This window comes from Nomascus leucogenys, chromosome 7b (genome assembly GCF_006542625.1).
Source record: "Nomascus leucogenys isolate Asia chromosome 7b, Asia_NLE_v1, whole genome shotgun sequence".
NCBI lineage: Eukaryota > Metazoa > Chordata > Mammalia > Primates > Hylobatidae > Nomascus > Nomascus leucogenys.
The window spans coordinates 58,774,241-58,797,832 of NC_044387.1; the positions used below are offsets into that span (position 1 = coordinate 58,774,241).

Here is a 23,592-nt window from a genome sequence, read left to right on the forward strand (position 1 = left end):
AGTCCCTAATATAACCATGTAATACAGTGGTAACTTCATACCTGTTAGTTGACTGCAGCTGCATTCATGGTGAGCTGTGAATGTTATCTACAAAGTAGCCAGCGAAGGTTAAGTTTTAGTGTTCAATGGTGTGGCCTTTAGCTACTGTGGCCTTCAGCTTCAAAGAAAAAGAAAGAAAGAAAACATAACAAGCAAGTGACCAAATGAAAGAATCAGGCAGGGCATGGTGGCTTACGCCTATAAACCCAGCACTTTCAGAGGCCGAGGCGGGCGAGTCACCTGAGGTTAGGAGTTCGAGACCAGCCTGGCCAACCTGGTGAAACCCTGTCTCTACAAAAATTAGCTGAGCAGCCAGGCATGGAGGCTCATGCCTGTAATCCCAGCACTTTGGGAGGCCAAGGTGGGCGGGTCACTTGAGGTTGAGAGTTCAAGACCAGCCTGACCAACATGGAGAAACCCCGTCTCTACTAAAAATACAAAATTAGCCAGGGCTGGGCGCGATGGCTCACACCTGTAATCCCAGCACTCTGGGAGGCCGAGGCGGGCAGATCACGAGGTCAGGAGATCGAGACCATCCTGGCTAACATAGTGAAACCCCGTCTCTACTAAAAATTACAAAAAATTAGCCGGGTATAGTGGCGGGCGCCTGTAATCCCAGCTACTCGGGAGGCTGAGGTAGGAGAATGGCGTGAACCTGGGAGGTGGAACTTGCAGTGAGCTGAGATCGCGCCACTGCACTCCAGCCTAGGTGACAAAGCGAGACTCCATCTCAAAAAAAAAAAAAAAAAATTTTGCCAGGCGTGGTGGCACATGCCTGTAATCCCAGCTACTTGGGAGGCTGAGGCAGGAGAATTGCTTGAACCCCGGAGGCAGAGGTTGTGATGACCCAAGATTGCGCTGTTGCACTCCAGCCTCGGCAACAAGAGTGAAAGTCCCTCTCAAAAAAAAAAAAAATTAGCTGAGCGTGGTGGCATACGCCTATAATCCCAGCTACTCGGGAGGCTGAGGCAGGAGAACCACTTGAACCCCGGAGGCATAGGTGTGGTGAGCCGAGATCGCGCCATTGCACTCCAGGCTGGGCAACAGAGTGAGACTCAAAAATTTATTTCAAAATAAATTTTGAAAAAAATGTATTTTTTCAAAAAAAATAAATAAATGAATAAAAATAAGAATAAAAAAGAATCATACTTAAGTAAACCAAGATAGATAAGATCTCTCTGGGAAAAGTGTTTGCCCAAGAGAAGTAATTGAGCTCTTTCAGGGCACTGGTGAGAGTGACAGATTGGCTTGATCAAGTGCAGAACCTGGGGAAAAAAATTGGCTTTGGCAAAGGAAGTGAAATTTTAGCGAGGAGCAAATCCCTCTGTCATAGCTTCATTTCGTATAGACCAATGCTGCCGATTGCTGTGGTTTTGGGTTATAATTGCTTTAGCTGCAGTGCTGAGAGTGGACTGCAAGAGAGTCACAGGAGTCAGGGACACCGTACAGAAGGCAGGGGAACTGGAGAGAAGGGACCAGTGCAAGGTATGTTTCAAAAGGAGAATTGGCAGCCTTTGAGAATGTAAGCACTTCTTAAAAACTGAAATGTCTTGGGTTCCCTCCTGCTCCCCTCTCCCCTTTTCTTTCCCTTCCTGTAATCTTTCCTGTTTCATTTTTTGACAGTCTGACTCCTTCATTCAATGTCTCAAGCAAACTTGGCCTGTGTGTGTTTTCTGAAATCTTTTTATTTTTTTATTTTTATTATACTTTAAGTTTTAGGGTACATGTGCACAACGTGCAGGTTCGTTACATATGTATACATGTGCCATGTTGGTGTGCTGCACCCATTAACTCGTCATTTAGCATTAGGTATATCTCCTAATGCTATCCCTCCCCCCTGAAATCTTTTCTTTCTATACTTTATGAGGGGCCCTGCTGTTCCATCTGCTCCTTTTTGTATGTTTACAGTGAAGCTCCTGATGTGGCTGTGTTACCGGCCAGGTCTAGGTCCATTCTGCCCATGTGTGGTAAATCAATCACTGTGACACAGGTTTTGCAAAAGAGAAAAAACTTACTTGCAAGGCCACTGAGCAAGGAGGTGGGAGAATAGGTCTCAAACCGGCCTCCCCAAAGATAAGCCTTAGGGATATTTGTGGGTTAGGGAAGTGGGGTGGTTTAAGGTGTGGGGAAAGGTGATTGGCAGTGGGGAAAATGAAGTAACATTCATTGCGCACAAGTGTAGTCAGGGTTCATGGCATGTCATAGGACACATGTACAGAAAATAGAGGCATTAACATGATCCGAAGGTGGAGTTTTTGACCCTCAGGCATCAAAAGACCCTCTTGGGCTCCTTCACAGGCCCAGTTGAAGGGTTGGTGGTCTCTATCAGTTTGAACTGTACAGGAGCTAGCCCAGGTTCCTGAAGAATAACTGAAGTGACCATTGCCATGGTGACCTATGAATGTTATCTACAAAGTAGCCAATGAAGGTTAAGTTTTAGTGTTCAGGCTGGGTGTGGTGGCTCCCGCCTGTAATCCTAGCACTTTGGGAGGCCAAGGCAGGCGGATTACTTGACGTCAGGAGTTTGAAACCAACCTGGCCAACATGGTGAAACTCTGTCTCTACTGAAAATACAAAGAAATTAGCCGGGCATGGTGGCAGGTGCCGGTAATCCCAGCTACTAGGGAGGCTGAAGCAGGAGAATTGCTTGAACCCAGGAGGCAGAGGTTGCAGTGAGCCAAGATCACACGACTGCACTCCAGCCTGAGCAACAGAAAGAGAATCTGTCTCAAAAAAAAAAAAAAAAAAAAAAAAGTTTTAGCGTTCAGTGGTGTGGCCTTCAGCTTCAAAGAAAAAGAAAAAAAAAAGCAGCAAGTGACCGAAAGCAAGCAGGGCAGCTGAGCTGATCATGTTACCCCCTTGTTTTCAGCTGTAGCCCGTCCCAGCTGCAAGTGCTAGGCATTGTTCACCTCTATTTTACCTTCTTCTCCTGAATCTTGGGCATGTCATCCTTCACTGCCTTGGTAGCTCTTTAGTGCCTTAAATAAATTTTTTTGCTCTGCTTTTTTTGTTGTTCATTGGGAGAATTGATCTAAATTGCTATTGTCAGAATTCTCTCTTTTTTGTTTAATTCATTGCATATTCTATTGACTTCTCCACTGTTACCTTAGAAGTTATATTCTCTTTTACTCTTCCTTTACTGACTGTCCTGATAAGTTACAAATGTGAATGTGTGTTTTCATTCAAATACGAATGTATATTTGTAACTTACCAGAATCTAATGTTAATTGGTTCTTTACCCTCTTTCTAGATAAGACAGAGTCCTTAGAATACTTTAGCTCTGCCCATCTCCCTCTCTTTGTGTATATTTTTAAATCTATAAAGCATTATTACTCTCATTTTATTCTATTTTATTTTTTGAGACAGTCTCGCTCTGTCGCTCAGGCTGCAGTGCAGTGGCACAATCTCATCTCACTGCAACCTCCACCTCCTGGATTCAAGCCTCGGCCTCCTGAGTAGTTGGGATTACAGGTGCGAGCCACCACACCCAGCTAATTTTTGTATTTTTGTAGAGACAAGGTTTTACCATGTTGGCCAGGCTGGTCTTGAACTCCTGATCTCAGGTGATCTACCCGCCTCGGCCTCCCAAAGTGGTGGGATTACAGGCCTGAGCCACTGCGCCCAGCCTATTATTCTCATTTTATATAGCCAATATTTATTTAGATTTATTCACATATTTACCCTATTTACCCTTCCTTTTTCATTTGTTTTTCTTTTTTTGCCCCAACATTACAGCAAATATTTACCCTTTCTGTTGCCTTTTTTCTTTCTTCTCACATTTCCAGGTTTCTATCTGTGATAATTTTCCTTCTCCTATCAGAATGTCCCAGAGTATTTTCTTTCGGGTAGGTCTGCTGATGAGAAATTCTCTCAGATTTTGTCTGTCTAATTCCATCTTCACCTTGGAAGGATATTTTCACTGGGTATGGAAGTCTGGGCTGCTGTTTTTTTCCCAGCACCTCAAAGGTATTCCTATGGCTTCCATTTCTAAGCTGTTAGTCTAATTTTTGCTCTTTTGAAGATTCATTGCTTGTCTTAGTTTTCAGAAGCTTTGAATTTATTTTCTTATAATCTTTTATCTCATTTTGAGATTGTAAACAAGGTTTTTTTTTTTCTTTTTTGTGAACAAATCTTTCTGGCATACTTGTGTTTATATGCATGTTATTCTACTCCTTATCTTCTTTCCTCATATAACTTCAAATGCTTTTTTTTTTCCCCGAGACCACATCTCACCCTGTTGCCCAGGCTGGAGTGCAGTGGCATGATCTCAGCTCAGTGCAACCTCCGCCTCCTGGGTTCAAGCAATTCTCCTGCCTCAGCCTTCCACATAGCTGTGACTACAGGCACCACACCCAGCCAATTTTTTTATTTTTAGTAGAGACAGGGTTTCACCTTGTTGGCCAGGCTAGTCTCGAACTCCTGACCTCAGGTGATCTGCCCAACTCAGCCTCCTAAAGTGCCGTGATTACAGGCATGAGCCACTGTGCCCGGCCTCAAATGCTTTTTTATTGCTTTTTTTTTTTTTTTTTTTTGAGACAGAGTGTCACTTGTTCTGTTGCCCAGGCTGGAGTGCAATGGCACGATCTCGGCTCACTGTAACCTCTGCCTCCTGGGTTCAAGCGATTCTCCTGCCTAAGCCTCCCAAGTAGCTGGGATTACAGATGCGTGCTACCACACCCAGCTAATTTTTGTATTTTTAGTAGAGACAGCGTTTCACCATGTTGGTCAGGCTGGTCTCGAACTCCTGACCTTGTGATCCGCCCGCCCTTGGCTCCCAAAGTGTTTGGATTACAGGCGTGAGCCGCCACGCCCGGCCTTTTTTTTTTCTTTTTTTCTTTTTGCTGAGACAGTGTCTCGCTCTGTTGCCCAGGCTGGAGTGCAGTGGCACGATCTCGGCTCACTGCAACCTCTGCCTCCTAGATTCAAGCGATTCTACTGCCTCTCCTGCCTCAGCCTGCCAAGTGGCTGGGATTACAGATGTGCACCACCATGCTCGGCTAATTTTATTGGTTATTTTTATGTGAAATTAGTTTTCCTGAATTTTAATTTTTAAATTTATGTGTCTATATATTTTTTAGAGACGAGGTCTCGCTGTATTGCCCTGCAGTGGTGTGATCATAGCTCACTGCAGCCTTGAACTCCTGGGCTCAATTAATCCTTCTGCCTCAGACTCCCAAGTAGCTGAGACTGTAGGCACAAGCCACCACGCCTGCCTTATCATCTTGAACTTTTAGAGTGAGTCAAGTTTCGGTTAAGTTTTACTAATTTCATAGAACTCCTTCTTCTGTTGTTTTTGTTTAGGGTTCAAAAATATAGTGACTTTTTTTATGGGGTATCCTGGTTTTGTTCCCTTACCACACTTGGTCTGGATCTTCTTTTTCCTTGTCTCTTTTGACCCTCTCCTGCTTAAATTTTTTTCTACCCGTGGCTGTTTCTCCTCCATATGAAGCCCTGTCCTAGAAGGGTACCCTGGCAGATCAGTTTTGAGATTCCCTAGGGGCTGGACTGCTCTAGCTGTTTCAGTTCTTATATGAGCCCTGGTGCTGGAGAGGATAAAACTCATAGTTTCAGCTGCTAGTCTCAAATTGGGCCTCTGTACCTTCCAACAACTGCTCATTGGCTATTTTGGGGTTCTCCTGTTGTTAGGTTCCTCAGATGCTACTCAGGGATCCAAAGATTGAAAACTGTATTGCTACCTCCACTATTTTCCTAAAATCCATTTTATTTATTTATTTATTTTTGAGACGAAGTTTTGCTCTTGTTGCCCAGGCTGGAGTGCAGTAGCACGATTTTGGCTCACTGCAACCGCCACCTTCTGGGCTCAAGCAATTCTCCTGCCTCAGCCTCCTGAGTAGCTGGGATTAAAGGTGCACACCATCACGCCCTGCTAATTTTTTGTGTTTTTAGTAGAGGCAGGGTTTCACCATGTTGGCCAGGGTGGTCTCAAACTCCTGACCTCAAGTGATCCACCTGCCTTGGCCTCCCAAAATGCTGGGATTACAGGCATGTGCCACCGTGCCTGGCCCTAAAATCCATTTTTTACGCAATTTTATTTATCTGTATTTGAGCCATATTTGACTGGGAACCTCTTTTCAAATAATGCCTTCCAAGTCCTTGGGAAATGCTGATTGTATATTAGAAGTACATTGACTCTAAGAGAAAGTCTAACAGTGGCTGAAACAAATTGAGATTTGTTTTTTTCTGTTTTTTTTTTTTTTAATTAACTTTTTTTTACTTTTAGAAACAGGGTCTCACTATGTTTTCCAGGCTGGTCTTGAACTCCTGCGCTCAAGTGATCTTCCCTGCTCTGCCTCCCAAAGTGTTAGGATTACAGGCATGAGGGGATTTACTTTTTTTTAACAAGTCACCTGGAGATTGGCAGTTATTGGTATTGCTTCAGCTGTACAGTGATGTCGTTTTAGACTCAGGCTTCTAGTACCTTTCTAGTTCAACATCCTTAGCACATTGGCCCTTTATCCTCATAGGTAACACTTCGTAGTTGCAGGATGACTATTCTAGCTTTACACAGGAAGGTGGGGGTAAGAGTGGCGTCAGTTTGATCTCTTTATCAGGAAAGAAAACTTCCCTGGAAGTTCCCCACTGCATTCTGCTTCTGCCTCATTGGCCAGTGCTTTGTCACTGGCCACCTTTAGCTACAGAGGAGTTTGGGAAAGAAACCTTTCTGGCCTCTGTAGTGGATACTTATGAGAAAAAGGGCTTGGCAGTGGGTGTCGGGTTAGCCAGTGACTGCTAGCTAACACTGCCACACTGCTTTAAAACATTTGCATTATGCTGTTTTTCACGTCTTCGCTCTTCAGTGATAGCCGGGTGTAGAGGAAAGAATACTGGACTAGAATTAAGGAGACCTGAGCTTTGGTTCTAACCCAGGCCCTAGCTAATTGTTTGATCTGAGGATAGTTATGCCTGTAGGCCTCAGTTTTGCAAATTACAGAATGATAGAGTGAGAATATTTGTTTTCTAAGCAGCTACCAGAATTAGAATTCTAATACTGTGTTTCCATTGACTTAGAAACTTGTGAAGGGATTGTTATTTTCTAATATCTATCAATATCAAATATCAATCTGTTAAAATCAAGTAGGTTGTTTGTTACTTGGGGGAACATTGGGCATCCTGATCTTTGTTTTTAGGCTTTTTCTCTACTGAGTTATTTATTTCTCAATTTTAGGAGTGTTAGGCGGGAATAATATCGTACCACAAACTGCAGAATAATGCCTTTATGTGTTTAAAGTTTTAGCTTTGTTTTTTTGTTTGTTTGTTTGTTTTTGAGACACAGTTTCGCTCTTGTTGCCCAGGCTGGAGTGCAATGACGCGATCTTGGCTCACTGCAACTTTCGCCTCCCAGGTTCAAGCAATTCTCCTGCCTCAGCCTCCCAAGTAGCTGGGACTACAGGCATGTGCCACCATGCCCGGCTATTTTTTGTATTTTTAGTAGAGACGGGGTTTCACCATGTTGGTCAGGTTGGTCTAGAACTCCTAACCTCAGATGATCCACTCGCCTCAGCCTCCCAAAGTGCTGGGATTACAGGCATGAGCCACTGCTCCCAGCCTTAACCTTTTTTTTTTTTTTTTTTTAAGTACAATTTCCATTTTATTTTTCTCTAGAGAATAATTTTTCTTCAGTCCTTAAGGACACAGCTTCTTAATGAGTTTTAGTGGGAGTCATGGGGCAATGCCTGCAGGTCGAAATTGGGGTGTGGGTATTCAGTTCTAGCGGTCTTCAGGAGATTGATTTCTAACTACTTTGCTGTGAATGGCACAATCACATATTAAGGTAGCTTCATATATGGCTTGGGTAGCACCTAGGCATCAAAGATCCTCACTTCAGAAATGTCCCTGACTGCTGCAGCCTCTACTGTGTTTCAAATGATGAATTTCTCCTGTTTTTGTTAAAGTCACTAAATTTGCTAAAATCAATGATGAATTCCTAAACTTTCTTTAACTTGACCTACCAGGTAGCATTAGAGAGTTCATCATTTCCTTCTTCTAGAATCCCTTTCTTCTCCCAGGTTCTAGTTACCATCCTCTTGTGTTTTTTCTCCTACCTGTTTGACTGCCCCTTCTAACTCTCCTTTGTTGATTCTTCCTCATCTAAATATCCCAACACCTAGTCTTTGCACTGCTTCTCTAGCTGCCTCACAACCGAAATCTCATTAAATCTCACAGTGATTCTCAGACGGGTATGCCCAGCCAAGACCTCTGCCTTGAAACTCTGGACTTTTACATATGTGATAACTCCACTGGGTGTCACACAATAGTATGTCCGAAACTGAAATCGTCATCTTCCCCCTCTCAGTTAGTGGAAACTCCATCCTTCCAAGTGCTCAGGTCAGAAACGGTGAAGTCATCCTTCACACCTCTTGTTCTTTTACACCCCAATTTAAAATGCCAAACGCCAAAATCATGTTGCTTCAACCTTCAAAATGCATTCAGAATCCAGCCACTTTTCAGACCTCCAGTAGCTACCACCCGGTCCAAGCCATCAGCATCTCTCCCCCGAGTGACTCCAGTGGCTCCTCATTGGTCTCCTGCTTCCTGTCTTGCCCCTAGTCAGTATCTTCTCAGTAGGTAGTCTGAGTAAATCAAGTCACATCGTTCTGTCAAACTTCCAGTGGCTTCCTGCTGAAAGTAAAAGCCCAGAGTCCTTACTGTGGCCTACAAGACCAACCAACTTTTTGTGTCACCTATTGATTTTGTTTTTCATTTCTGCTGTCATATTTTTAATTTCCAAGAGCTTGTTTTTGTTCTCTGCATGTTCCCTTTTTAATTTCCAAAAGCTTCTTTTGTTCTCTGCATGTTTCCTTTCTTTTTAATAGTATCCTGGAGGCTCAACATTTTTTGAGGATAATGTGGTTTAAGATTTTTATCTGCTTACACTGTGTTTCTTCTAAGATCCTTTTTTCTTTGTATTTTTGGTCACTGTCATGTTGGAGCCTTTCCTCAAATGTCAAGAGATTCTTTATTGTCTGTTTATATTTAAGAGCAGGGCCCTAAAAAGCTAATTTTAGAAGCCTTTTTTTTTTTTTTTTTTTTGAGACAGGGTCTCACTCTGTTGCCTAGGCTAGAGTGCATGGCATAATCTCAGCTCACTGCAACCTCTGTCTCCTGGGTTAAAGTGATTCTCCTGCCTCAGCCTCCAGAGTAGCTGGGATTACAGGCGTGCACCACCACGCCTGGCTACTTTTTGAATTTTTAGTAGAGATGGGGTTTCACCATGCTGGTCAGGCTGGTCTCAAACTCCTGACTTCAGGTGATCTGCCTTACCTCGGCTTCCCAAAGTGCTGGGATTACAGATGTGAGCCACCACACCCAGCCAGAAGCTTTTATATGTAAGCATGAGGACTTATAACTTGAAGGCTTCACTGTAGGCTTTTGGGGCAGATTTCACCAGGGAATCTAGCTGTGTGCATCTCTGAAGGCCTTTTCCCTTAGGTTGATCAGTTTTCCCCAGACAAAAGAGATACCCTCCAACTCCTTCTGGCATGGGGTGGGATTGAGATGAAGGTGGTAATTTTTTAATTTTTTTATTTGTTATTTATTTATTTTTATTTTATTTTAATTTTATTTTATTTTTATTTTATTTTATTTTAATTTAGTTTTATTTTAATTTTATTTTATATTTTATTTTATTTTATTTTATTTTATTTTATTTTATTTTTGAGATGGAGTCTTGCTCTGTCACCCAGGCTGGAGTGCAGTGGTGCAGTTGACTCACTGCAACCTCCACCTCCCAGGTTCAAGCAATTCTTCTGCCTCAGCCTCCTGAGTAGCTGGGATTACAGGTGCCCACCACCGTGCCTGGCTGATTTTTGTGTTATTAATAGAGATGGGGTTTCACCCTCTTGGCCAGGCTGGTATCGAACTTTTGACCTTGTGATCCACCCACCTCGACCTCCCAAAGTGTGGGGATTACAGGCGTGAGCCACCGCGCCTGACCTACAATTTTTTTTTTTTTTTAACAGAGTCTTACTCTGTTACTCAGGCTGGAGTGCAGTGGCATGATCTCGGCTCACTGCAACCTCCACCTCTCGAGTCATGTGAGTTGCCTGCTTCAGCCTCCCAAGTAGCTGAGACCATAGGCATGCACCACCAGGCCTGGCTAATTTTTGCATTTTTAGTAGAGATGGGGGTCTCCTGTTGGCCAGGCTGGTCTCGGACTGCCCTCAAATGATCCACCCACCTTGGCCTCCCAAAGTGCTGGGATTACAGACATGACACTGCGTCCAGCCGAAGGTGTTAATTATAAGCTTGGCTGCAAGCAGGGAAAGGGATGGTGGATGTCATTGTTCAGTATGTAGACTTTTGGTCTAGGACCATCTCCCAAGCTTTGCCTAGTATTCTGGAGTCCAGTTCTCCTCTGGCTCACCTCTCCAGAGATATACCTGAGTCTCTGCTTGAGTGAATAATGGGATCCAGGGGCCTAACCACTTCTGACGCATAGGCTTGCAAACAATCTTGTGTTTTCATCTCAGTCCACAGCTCCTCGCCTCCTGATGCTTCTCATTTCCACCCCTTTCTGGGGCCTGTGCCACCAGCTGGGTGCTTCTTGTCTCCCTTCTCCCCCCACAACAAGACACTTAGTTCTCTCCTTTATCTGGTGATTCATCTGCCACTCTCTTGCCTAAAATTGACTAAAATTTGTTGACAGCTCTTGTCTGTCACCCTTTCTCCTATTCTCTTGGTCTTTATAGGCTTACACCTTTTTGAATACATTTGCTGTTATTTAATGCAGCGTGGGGAATGGAAGGAGGTAAATGGATATGTTCATTTTACCATGTGCAAATGGTTCCTTTTTATTATAGTTTTTTAGAATTGTAGGCAGGCCGCGGTTGCTCGCGCCTGTAATCCCAGCACTTTGGGAGACCGAGGCAGGCGGATCACAAGGTCAAGAGTTCTAGACCAGCCTGGCTAACATAATGAAACCCCGTTTGTACTAAAAATACAAAAATTAGCCAGGTGTGCCTGTAATCCCAGTTACTCAGGAGGCAGAGGTTGCATTGAGCCGAGATGGCGCCACTGCACTCCAGCCTAGGTGACAGAGCAAGACTCCATCTCAAAAAAAAAAAAAAAAAAAAAAATTGTGAATAAGTCTGTTCAACAATCTTTCAAATATTATAGAAATGTACAGTTTAGGCCGGGCGTGGTGGCTCACGCCTGTAATCCCAGCACTTTAGGAGGCCGAGGTGGGCGGATCACGAGGTCAGGAGATCGAGACCATCCTGGCTAACATGGTGAAACCCCATCTCTACTAAAAATACAAAAATTAGCTGGGCGTGGTGATGGGCACCTGTAGTCCCAACTACTCCGGAGGCTGAGGCAGGAGAATGGTGTGAACCCGGGAGGCGGAGCTTGCAGTGAGCCGAGATCACGCCACTGCACTCCAGCCTGGGTGACAGAGCAAGACTCTGTCTCTTAAAAAAAAAAAAAAAAAAAAAAGAAATGTACAGTTTAGGAGCCAGTCTCCTATAATCTCACCCCCCACCCCCCGAGAGAGAACCACTGGCATTAGTTTGATATTCTGGAGTCTTTTCAGGCTTTTAATATGTATGATATAATCCTTTATGTATGCATACACACATGCTTGTTTATATGTACACAAATGTGTATGTATGTGTGTGTGTGTATATATATTTGATGTATTCCAACATATGGGTGCTATAAATACATAAAAATAGGCCGGGCATGGTGGCACATGCCTGTAATCCCAGCACTTTGGGAGGCCGAGGCGGGCGGATCACCTGAGGTCAGGAGTTCAAGCCCAGCCTGGCCAACATGGTGAAACCCCATCTCTACTAAAAATACAAAAATTAGCTGGGCATGGTGGTGTATGTCTGTAATCCCAGCTACATGGGAGGCTTAGGAAGGAGAACCGCTTGAACCCAGGAGGCGGAGGTTGCAGTGAACTGAGATCATGCCATTGCACTCTAGACTGGGCAACAAGAGGGAAACTCTGTCTCAAAAATATATATATAAATACTATTATTTATTTATTCATTCTTTGAGACAGAGTCTCACTCTGTCACCCAGGCTGGAGTGCAGTGGCCTGATCTCAGCTCACTCCAACCTCCACCTCCTGGGTTCAAGCAATTCTTGTGCCTCAGCCTCCCAAGTAGCTGAGACTACAGGCACGCACCACCACGCCCAGCTAATTTTTGTATTTTTGGTAGAGACGGGGTTTCGCCACGTTGGCCAGGCTGGTCTCAAACTCCTGACCTCAAGAGATCTGCCTGCCTTGGCCTCCCAAAGTGCTGGGATTACACGTGTGAGCCATTGTGCCTGACTTAATTTTTTTTCTTTTTTTTTTTTTTGAGATGGAGTCTTGCTCTGTCACCCAGGCTGGAGTGCAGTGGCGCATCTCAGCTCACTGCAAGCTCTGCCTCCCGGGTTCACGCCATTCTCCTGCCTCAGCCTCCCGAGTAGCTGGGACTACAGGTGCCCGCCACCACGCATGGCTAATTTTTTGTATTTTTAATAGAGATGGGGTTTCACCATGTTAGCCAGGATGGTCTCGATCTTCTGACCTCATGATCCGCCCGCCTCGGCCTCCCAAAGTGCTGGGATTACAGGCATGACCTAATTTTTTTAAAAAGATACCATATTATACATACCATGCAGTGACTTTATTTTTTCACCTAATCACTTTCTGAGGCATCTGTCCCTTCAGTACCCTTAGCTCTGCTTCGTTCATAGAAAATGAGCGCATGGCATTGATTGGATTGTATTAACCTGTCCTCTTTTGATGGGTATTTGTGGTGTTTCACTCTTCTCTTATTATTATTATAAGCAATAGTGAGGTGAATTACCTTATGTATGTCTTCATAAGCTAGTTTTTAAAAACCGTGAGTGGAATTGAGCGCGGTGGCTCACGCCTGTAATCCCAGCACTTTGGGAGGCTGAGGCCAGTGGACCACCCGAGCTCAGGAGTTCGAGACCAGCCTGGCCATCATGGCAAAACCCCATCTTTACTAAAAGTACAAAAATTAGCTGGGCATGGTGGCACGTGCCTGTAGTCCCAGCTACTCTGGAGGCTGAGGCAGGAGAATCCTTTGAAACTGGGAGGCGGAGCTTGCAGTGAGCCAAGATTGCGCCACTGCACTCCAGCCTGGGCGACAGAGCGAGACTCCATCTCAAAAAAAAGAAAAAAAAAATACTAAACTATGAGGGGGTTAGGAGGAGCGACATGTTAGTAACCTGCAGAACCATGAAAAGAAATTTAAAGTGATTGACAGGCCAGTGTGGTGGCTCATGCTTATAATCCCAGCACTTTGGGAGGCCAAGGTAGGCAGATTGTCTGAGCTCAGGAGTGCGAGACCAGCCTGGGCAACATGGCGAAAACCCATCTCTACCGAAATACAAAAAATTAGCTCGTTTGGGTGGTGTGTGCCTCGAGTTACAGCTACTCGAGAGACTGAGGCACGAGAATAACTTGAATGCATGAGGTGGAGATTACAGTGAGCAGAGATCATGCCACTGCACTCCAGCTTGGGTGATAGAGCAAGACTGTCTCAAAAAAAATTTTTTTTAAATCAACACCATCCGTCACTGTTCTTCTGTGTTCCTTATTACCTTTTTCCTGACAAATTTCTCTTACTCATCTTTTTGCTGCTGTTATAACTCCCCTCTTCAGATTTCAGCTAAATTAATATCTTATGTTCCTGTTAAGTACTAGGAATATTATTAGGCATTTACTTATTTTATAAGTTTAATTTCCTATGTTTGTAAATAAGACATTACTACTTTTTTTTTTTTTTTTTGAGACGGAGTCTCGCTCTGTCGCCCAGGCTGGAGTGCAGTGGCGCGATCTCGGCTCACTGCAAGCTCCGCCTCCCGGGTTCACGCCATTCTCCTGCCTCAGCCTCTCTGAGTAGCTGGGACTACAGGCGCCCGCCACCACGCCCGGCTGTTTTTGTATTTTTAGTAGAGACGGGGTTTCACCGTGGTCTCGATCTCCTGACCTCGTGATCCACCCGCCTCGGCCTCCCAAAGTGCTGGGATTACAAGCGTGAGCCACCGCGCCCGGCAAGACATTACTACTTTTTAGTAAGTAAAATATTTTTCATTCTGGTGAATGAAAAAAATTAAAAATAATAATTTTCAATTCACTTCATGGTATTTGAAAAGTCAGATTTTGGGAGACCAATGGAGGAGGATCACCTGAGCTCAGGAGTTCAAGACTAGCTAGGGTAACATAGTGAAACCCTGCCTCTACAAAAAATAGAAAATTAGCCAGGCATAGTAGTGGAGCATGTCTGTAGTCACAGCTATTTGGGAGGCTGAGGTGGAAGGATCACTTGAGCCTAGGATGTTAAGGCTGCAGTGAGCCATGACTGTACCACCGCATTCCAGCCTGGGCAACAGAGCGAGACCCCGTCTCCAAAAAAAGTCAGATTTTTGTTTTACTTTAACATCTTTAATCAGTAAAATCAATATTAGAAATTTTTAAACCTCATTTCTAGTTTAAGTAGCTCTGAGATTCTGACCTGAAAAAGCCAAATATATCTATTTTCCCTCTTTTTAAGTTTTTTTGATTGTTTAAGAGATAGGGTCTTGCTCTGTTGCCCAGACCGGAGTGCAGTGGCACATTCACGGCTCACTACAGCCTTGACCTCTGGGGCTGAAGCAATCCTCCCACCTAAGCCTCTGGAATAGCTGGGACCACAGGTGCGTGCCTCCATACTTGGCTAACTAAAAAAATTTAGCGGGGGCTGGATGTGGTGATTCAGGCCTATAATCCCAGCACTTTGGGAGGCCGAGGCAGGCAGATCACCTGAGGTCAGGAGTTTGAGACCAGCCTGACCAACATGGAGAAACCCCATCTCTATTAAAAATACAAAATTAGCTGGGCATGGTGGCACATGCCTGTAATCCCGCTACTCAGGAGGCTGAGGCAGGGAAATCGCTTGAAGCCGGGAGGCAGAGGTTGCGATGAACCGAGATCACACCATTGCTATCCAACATGGGCAACGAGCAAAACTCCGTCTCAAAAAAAAGAAAAAAAAAAAAATTTGTAGAGCTGGGTACAATGGCTCATGTCTGTAATCCCAGCACTTTGGGAGGCTCAGGTGAGAGGATCGCTTGAGCCCAAGAGTTTGAGAACAGCTTGGGTAATATAGTAAGACATCGTCACACATTTTTTTATTTTTATTTTTTGGGTAGAGATGGAGTCTTTTATTTTATTTTATTTTATTTTGAGATGAAGTCTCACTTTGTTGCCCATGTTGGAGTGCAGTGGCTCGAGCTCGGCTCACCACAACCTCTGCCTCCCAGGTTCAAGTGATTCTCCTGTCTCAGTGTCCCGAGTAGCTGGGACTACAGGCGTGCACCACCATGCCCGGCTAATTTTTGTATTTTTAGTAGAGATGGGGTTTTACTATGCTGGCCAGGCTGGTTTCGAACTCCTGACCTTGTGATCCGCCTGCCTTGGCCTCCCAAAGTGCTGGGATTGCAGGTGTGAGCCACCGTGTCCAGCTTTTTTTTTTTTTTTTTTTTTTTTTTAATGTATATGAGACAGGCTCTTACTCTCGCCCAGGCTGGAGTGCAGTGGCACAATCGCAGTTCACTGGAACCTCTGCCTCCTGGGCTCAAGCGATCTTCCCACCTCAGCCTCCCAGGTAGCTGGGACTACAAGAGCATGCCCCCACTATGCCTGGCTAATTTTTTATTTTTTGTAGAGATTGAGTTTCACCATGTCACCCAGCCTGGTCCTGAACTCCAGCAGTCCAACTATCTCAGCCTCCCAAAGTGCTGGCATTACAGGCATAAGCCACCACATCCAGCCCTAGATGGAGTCTTGCTATGTTGCCCAGGTTGGTCTTGAACTCCTGGCCTCAAGCAGTCCTCCCACCTTGACCTCTGAAAGTGTTGGGATTACAGGCATGAGCCACCATGCCTGGCCTCTATTTTTAATCTATCTTGGTGTTTACTTTTTTTTCTTTGAGACGGAGTCTTGCTCTGTCACCAGGCTGGAGTGCAGTGGTGCAGTTTCGGCTCACTGCAACCTCTGCCTCCCAGGTTCAAGCAGTTCTCCTGCCTCAGCCTCCTCAGTAGCGGGGACTATAGGTGCGTGCCACCATGCCCAGGTAATTTTTGCATTTTTAGTAGAGATGCGGTTTTACCATGTTGGCCAGGATGGTCTCGATCTCTTGACCTTGTGATCCACCCGCCTTGGCCTCCCAAAGTACTGGGATTACAGGCGTGAGGCACTGTGCCTGACCAGTGTTTACTTTTTTTTTTTTTTTTTTTAGTGGAGATGGGGTTTCACCACGTTAGCCAGGATGGTCTCGATCTCCTGACCTTGTGATCCACCCACCTCAGCCTCCCAAAGTGCTGGGATTACAGGTGTGAGCCACTGCGCCTGGCTGTACTTTTTCATGAGACGGCAAGAATATGTGATTTGGGAAGAGATGTTAGCTCCAACATCATCATATATATATGATTTTTTTTTTTTTGCCCTAGATTTTACTATGAGCAGCGATTACTACGGAAGGTCTTCGAAGAATGGAAAGAAGAGTGGTGGGTTTTCCATCACGAGTGGAAACTCTGTGTTCGAGCTGACTGTCACTACAGGTCAGGTTTCATGTTATACTCCTTCAGTTTTACTGATGCACATTATCAGATGATTATTTGTTGGCATGTTTATGGTCAAAAGAAGCAAACTTTGGGTCACTTTTGGTTTTTCTTCAAATCCTTTTTAGAGTTAGCAAGATCAGAGTTCCAGATTAAAGCCAAGCATGCATGCACATGCTGGGCACATGCACACAGACACACACACACACCTCCCACACCTCTAATTCAGGTAACCATTATGTGTTGGTTATGCTAATACTTTGAATGGGATTTTCCTACTGATTTTCATTTCTATATAATTTCTCATTCTGAAAGTATTCTGGGTTTTTTTTTTGTTTGTTTTCTTTTGTTTTGAGACAGAGTATCACTCTGTTGCCCAAGCTGGAGTGCAGTGGCACGATCTTGGCTCACTGCAACCTCCGCCTCCTAGGTTCAAGCGATTCTACTGCCTCAGTCTCCCGAGTAATTGGGATTACAGGCATGTGCCATCACGCCCGGCAAATGTTTTTTTTTTTTTTTTTTTTTTTTTTTTCAGACAGTCTCGCTGTTGCCCGGGCTGGAGTGCAGCGGCGCAATCTCGGCTCACTGCAGGCTCCGCCCCCCGGGGTTCACGCCATTCTCCTGCCTCAGCCTCCCGAGTAGCTGGGACTACAGGCGCCTGCCATCTCGCCCGGCTAATTTTTCGTATTTTTAGTAGAGACAGGGTTTCACTGTGTTAGCCAGGATGGTCTCGATCTCCTGACCTCGTGATCCACCCGCCTCCGCCTCCCAAAGTGCTGGGATTACAGGCGTGAGCCACCGCGCCCGGCACGCCCGGCTAATTTTTGTACTTTTAGTAGAGACAGGGTTACATCATGGCTGGGCTGGTCTCGAACTCCTGACTTCAGGTGATCCGCCTCCCTTGGCCTCCCGAAGTGCTGTGATTACAGGCATGACCCACTGTGCCTGGCCTGTTTTTTTTTTTTTTTTGGAGATGGAATTTCGCTCTTGTTGCCCAGGCTGGAGTGCAGTGGCGCCATCTTGGCTCTCTGCAACCTCCACCCCCTGGGTTCAAGTGATTCTCCTGCCTCAGCCTCCCTAGTAGCTGCGATTACAGGCATGTGCCACCACGCCCAGCTAATTTTGTATTTTTAGTAGAGATGAGGTTTCTCCATGTTGGTCAATCTGGTCTCAATCTCTTGACCTCAGGTGATCCTCCCACCTTGGCCTCCCAAAGTGCTGGGATTACAGGCATGAACCACCACACCCAGCCCTGTTTTAAAAATAATAAATTGTGGCCAGGCGCGGTGGCTCACGCCTGTAATCCTAGCACTTTGGGAGGGCGAGGTGGGTGGATCACGAGGTCAGGAGATCGAGACCATCCTGGCTAACATGGTGAAACCATGTCTCTACTAAAAAACACAAAAAACAAAATTAGCTGGGCGTGGTGGCAGGCACCTGTATTCCCAGCTACTCAGGAGGCTGAGGCAGGAGAATGGCATGAACCCAGGAGGCGGAGCTTGCAGTGAGCCAAGATTGCGCCACTACACTCCAGCCTGGGCAACAGTGGAGCGAGACTCCATCTCAAAAAAAAATTAATAAATTGTTTTAATTTACATTGATTATGGGGGAAAATATATGCCCAAAATAGAATATTAAGAAAATAGAGGCCAGGCACAGTGACTCATGCCTGTAATCACAGCACTTCGGAATGCTGAGGCAGGTGGATCGCTTAAGTGCAAGAGTTTGAGACCAGCCTTAGCAACATGATGTAACCCCATCTCTACCAAAAAGTACAGAATACCAGCAGGGTGTAGTGGTGTGCGCCTGTAGTCTCAACTACTTGGGAGGCTGAGGCAGGAGGATTGCTTGAGCCCAGGAGGCAGAGATTGCGCCACTCACTCCAGCCTGGGCAACAGAGCTAGATCCTGTCACACACACACACACAAAAGAAGGAAAGAAAGGAAAAACCTCTTCACCCTTGACATTCACATTCCCAGGGATAAGTGAAGGGGAAAGTAACAGTTGAGAATTATTATATCAAATACACATTTTCAGACCTTTTTTTTTTAAAACCTGAATGTCATTTGTTATAGATTGTATATTTAAAATGGTATTCACCCTTATTGTAGTCATTTATCTAGGTTCTTTGGAGCAAGAGTTCTGGTTTATGGATATTTCATAGACTCACTGAGTTATTTTAATAAGCAGATAGAATATGAAATCAAGGCCTAGGAATTGCAGTACTGAATATATGGGGAAGGCCGAGTGTGGTGGCTCACTCCTATAATCCCAGTACTTTGGGAGGATGAGGCAGGTGGATCACTTGAGGTTAGGAGTTCGAGACCAGCTTGGCCAACATTGGTGAAACCTTGTCTCTATTAAAAAACTCCAGCCTGGACAACCCACTGAAACCCCATCTCAACTAAAATACAAAAAAAAAAAAAATTAGCCGGGCATGGCGACATGTGCCTGTAGTCCTAGCTACTCGGGAGGTTGAGACAGGAAAATTCATTGAACCCAGGAGGCGGAGACTGCAGTGAGTCGAGATCATACCACTGTACCTCAGCCTGGGCAACAAAGCAAGACAACGTCTCCAAAAAAAAAAAAAAAAAAAAAAAAAATTAGCTGGGCATGGTGGCATGTGCCTGTAATCCCAGCCACTCGGGAGGCTGAGGCAGAAGAATTGCTTGAACCCAGGAGTCGGAGGTTGCAGTGGGCCAAGATCATGTCACTGCACTCCAGTCTGGACGACAGAGTGAGACTCTGTCTCAAAAAAAAAAAAAATTCTTTTTTAAATGAATGTTAATAAAATATTTAAAACTAGGAAAATATGAAGAGATGAAGGTCTTAAGATGTATAGTGTATGTATCACGAAGAAGGAAAAGTGTCAATGAGCATGTTGTAGTGCAAACGAGAAGTGATGTTTTTTATAGTGTGGATAGTTAAGATAATTAAGATGTGACTCTCGGCCAGGCATGGTAGCTCACGCCTGTAATCCTAGCACTTTGGGAGGCCGGGGCAAGAGGATCACTTGAGCCCAGGAGTTCGAGACCAGCCTGGGGAACATGGCAAAATCCCCCTCTACAAAAATTAGCCAGGAGTGGTGGTGCATTCCTGTAGTCCCAGCTACTCGGAGGCCAAGGTGGGAGGAGTACCTGAGCCCAGGGGAGGGCTCAAGGCTACAGTGAGCCGTGTTCACATTACTGCACTCCAGCCTAGGTGACAGAGTGAGACCCTGTGTTAAAAAAAAAAAAAAAAAACAAGATTGTCATTCTAAACATCATGGATTTTTTTTTTTTTAATTTGAGACAGTCTTGGTGTCACCTAGGCTGGAGGCAGTGGAACAATCTCAGCTCACTGCAACCACCGCCTCCCGGGTTCAAGCCATTCTCCTGCCTCAGCCTCCCTCCTTCCTCAGCCTCCTGAGTAGCTGAGACTACAGGCACATGCCACTACGTGTAGCTAATTTTTATATTTTTAGTAAAGACGGGGTTTCACCACATTGACCAGGCTGGTCTCGAACTCCCAACCTCAGGTGATCTGCCTGCCTCGGCCTCCCAGAGTGCTGAGATTACAGGCGTGAGCCACTGTGCCTGGCCCAAACATCGTGAATTTGTGGATGATGAAAGTGAACTTATTCTTGGAGAAGTCAAGCCTTTTCTTCCTCAGTGACACTTTAAGGTATGGAGAATGACTCTTCTTCAAAGAGAAAAGAGTTCATTGTGATTGTAGGAAATGAAATTTTAGCTTTGGTGCAGATATGGCTTTTTTTTTTTTATCAGAAGCGTCCATGTTAATTTCTTCTGAGTATAGAACAGACTTGGTGTGTTGGGTTAGGAGTTGTTTTGTTGTTGTTGTTTGTTTGTTTGTTTGTTTGTTTCTTGAGACAGAGTCTTGCTCTGTTGTCCAGGCTGGAGTGCAGTGGCATGCGATCTCGGCTCACTGCAACCTCCACCTCCTGGGTTCACGCAATTCTCTTGCCTCAGCCTCCGGAGTAGGTGGGATTACAGGCGTGCGCCACCACACCTGGCTAATTTTTGTATTTTTAGTAGAGATGGGGTTTCACCACATCGGCCAGGCTGGTCTTGAACTCCTTGCCTCGTCCTCCCTAAGTGCTAGGATTACAGGTGTGAGCCACCGCACCCAGCCTGTTATTTTAAAGAAATGCCATTTACTTTTTTTGGCTCCTCAGGTATTACCTGTATAACCTGATGTTCCAGACCTGGAAGACCTTCGTGCGTCAGCAGCAGGAGTTGAGGAACAAGTACATTAGAGCCGAGGTTCATGGTGAGAAAAAGAAGTCCATGTCTGAAGAAGATGCCCACATTTACTTTGCAGAAGGTCATAGGAAGGACAAACACATTGTCTCAGAGAGAGAATAACTCTAGGTCAAAGGAAGATTTGTTTGATTCTCTTTCATATTTTTCAAAAACTGTGATCTCTGAGTGGGCACCTTTTTTATTGATTCCTATGGTTTTCTCCATATGGCATGGTTTAAGCCCTTAAAACTCATTTAATCAGAATTTGTATGAACTGGCTGTTCCTGGCCTGCTGGTTCAGTGGGCTGGCTGTGACTCTCTTGTGCCACCTGGGGCTGCCATCTATCTTGCTGTGTCAAGTTGCCCAGAGACTCTGGAGCAGAGCTGCAGTGCTCTTTTCTGATCTGCTTTGCTCAAGTTGTCCCTTAGTGATACTGTGGCCACTTTAGGTCTGGTCAGAGTCTGGTTTTTCTGTGAATTGAGCCCAGAAACACGTGGAGAGTCTAAGGGAAAAAGACATAGAGTTTCAAAATGATAATACAGACTGCATTAGCAGCAGAATGTCCTAAAGGTACCTCAAACTCTGCAAGTCACAAGTACAACCTGTCAACTCCCCTACCACTTACACCTGCTGTTCCTTTGACTCTTCCTGTCTAAGAAGACTTACTTAGGAATGGTGTCCATTCCTCATGCCTCATGCCATCACTTACCTAATCTTTTAAGACGGCCCTCTGAGGCATCACTTGCAATCATCTTTGCATTGCTACTGCCTGAGAGTAATCGTCATCTTTTTCCCAGAGTGTTGTAAGTACCACTTCATTAGTCTCCCTCATTTATTTTTTCCTCTTTCTCATTGTACACGTAGCTTACAAGAGTGGTAAGACATAGATAAGATCATGACACTCCTTTACGTAAAGTCAACCCTGCTTGGTATGTCATACAACGTCTTCGTCTCTTCTGCTTTACACCCTCTGCTGTTGACACACTGGATGTGCACTTCCTTATCTTTCCATCTTTGTCCCTTGTAGTTCTTCCTTCAGGCCCATTTAAATTCGTAGCTTTCCTTGATTTCCCCCAGCCCGGTGGTCTTTCCCCTGTCTGTATTCCCAAAGTATGAGAAGCTCTTACCCAAGCCTCATGATTACTGCACCAAATGCACTGTTTCAGTAGTAACTTATGCTGTTTGTTGTTGCTTATTTTTTTAATACATTTAGTAAGATTCATTCTTTTCGATGTTCAGTTCTAAGACTTTGTTACACACTACCACATACAGCTAATTTTTTGTATTTTTGGTAGAGATCGGCTTTCGCCACGTTTCCCAGGCTGATTTCAAACTCCTGGACTAAAGCAATCCACCTGCCTCGCTCTCCCAAAGTGCTGGCAATACAGGTGTGAGCCACCATGCCTGGCCTTAAGTTTAATTCTGTAAGAAACTGGCAAAGTTTTTTATCGTGGCTGTGCCATTTTGCATTCCCACCAGTAATTCATGAGAGTTCTACTTGCTCTGCATCCTCTTGAGCTCTTTGTATTGTCATTAAAATTTTTTCTTTGGCCATACTAATAGGTGTATACAGGCATTTAATTGTGGGTTTTTAAAAATTATTGTTACATGGGTATACTGCATAATGGTGGAGATTTGAGTATCCACTACCCAAATAGTGAACATTGTACATGATAGGTAATTTTACAACCCTTGTCCCTCTTCCACCCTCCCTTCCCCTCTTTTGGGGTCCCCAGTGTCTATTATCTCCACCTTTATGTCCGTGTGTACCAACTGTTTAGCTCCTGTTTATAAGTGAGAATATGTGGTATTTGATTTTCTGTTTCTGAGTTAGTTCACTTAGGATAATGGCCTCTAGCTCCATCCATGTTGGTGCAAAGGACATAATTTCATTCTTTTTTATGGCTGGGTGGTATTCCATGGTGTATATTTTCTTTCTTTTTTTTTTTATTTGAGACTGTCTCACTCTGTCACCCAGGCTGGAGTGCAGTGGCGTGATCTCGGTTCACTGCAGCCTCCACCTCCTGGGTTCAAGAGTTGCTCCTGCCTCAGCCTCTCAAATACCTGGGACTACAGGCGTATGCCACCATGCCCAACTAATTTTTGTATTTTTAGTAGAGACAAGGTTTCATTATATTGGCCAGGCTGGTCTCAAACTCCTGACCTCAGTGATCTGCCTGCCTCCGCCTCCCAAAGTACTGGGATTACAGGCATGAGCCACTACGCCCGGCTGTGGTGTATATTTTCTATATCCGTTGATGGATGCGGAGGTTGATTCCATGACTTTGCTGTTGAGAATAGTGCTGCAGTGAACATATGAGAGCAGGTGTCTTTTTAATATAATAATTTCTCTTCCTTTGGGTAGATTCCCCCTAGTGGGGTTGCTGGGTCGAATGGTGGTTCTGTTTTTAGTTCTTTGAGAAATCTCCATACTGTTTTCCATAGAGGTTCAACTAATTTATATTCCCACCACCAGTGTGTTAAGTGTTCCCTTTCTCTGTGTCCATGCCAACATCAGTTGTTAAACTTTTTTTTTTTTTTAAAGACGGGATGTCTTGCTGTGTCACCCAGGCTGGAGTGCAGTGGCTTGGTCATAGCTCACTGCAGCCTTGACTTCCTGGGCCAAGTGATCCTCCCACCTCAGACTCCTGAGTAGCTGGGACCATAGGCATGTGCCACCACACCTGGCTAACTTTTTATATTTTGTAGAGACAGGGTCTAGCTATG

The 23,592-nt window shown here is 44.8% G+C and overlaps 1 protein-coding gene across 13 annotated transcripts in view; it reads left to right on the forward strand.

The window, feature by feature from the left end:
• SFI1 (SFI1 centrin binding protein) overlaps positions 1–23,592 on the forward strand; it is a 127,235-nt gene that overhangs the window by 39,728 nt on the left and 63,915 nt on the right. For 12 of the 13 annotated variants that reach the window (XR_004031016.1, XM_030816134.1, XM_030816139.1 and 9 more), the window contains 2 exons: positions 16,513–16,623; positions 20,798–20,892. Coding sequence is in view for 12 of the 13 variants with exons in the window: in XM_030816134.1 (XP_030671994.1) it covers positions 16,513–16,623; positions 20,798–20,892 (206 nt within the window). In the remaining variant the exon portion in view is untranslated. Of the gene's footprint in view, positions 1–7,905; positions 8,386–16,512; positions 16,624–20,797; positions 20,893–23,592 lie in introns of those variants that run through there. The other variant, XM_030816143.1, reaches the window with a different exon arrangement.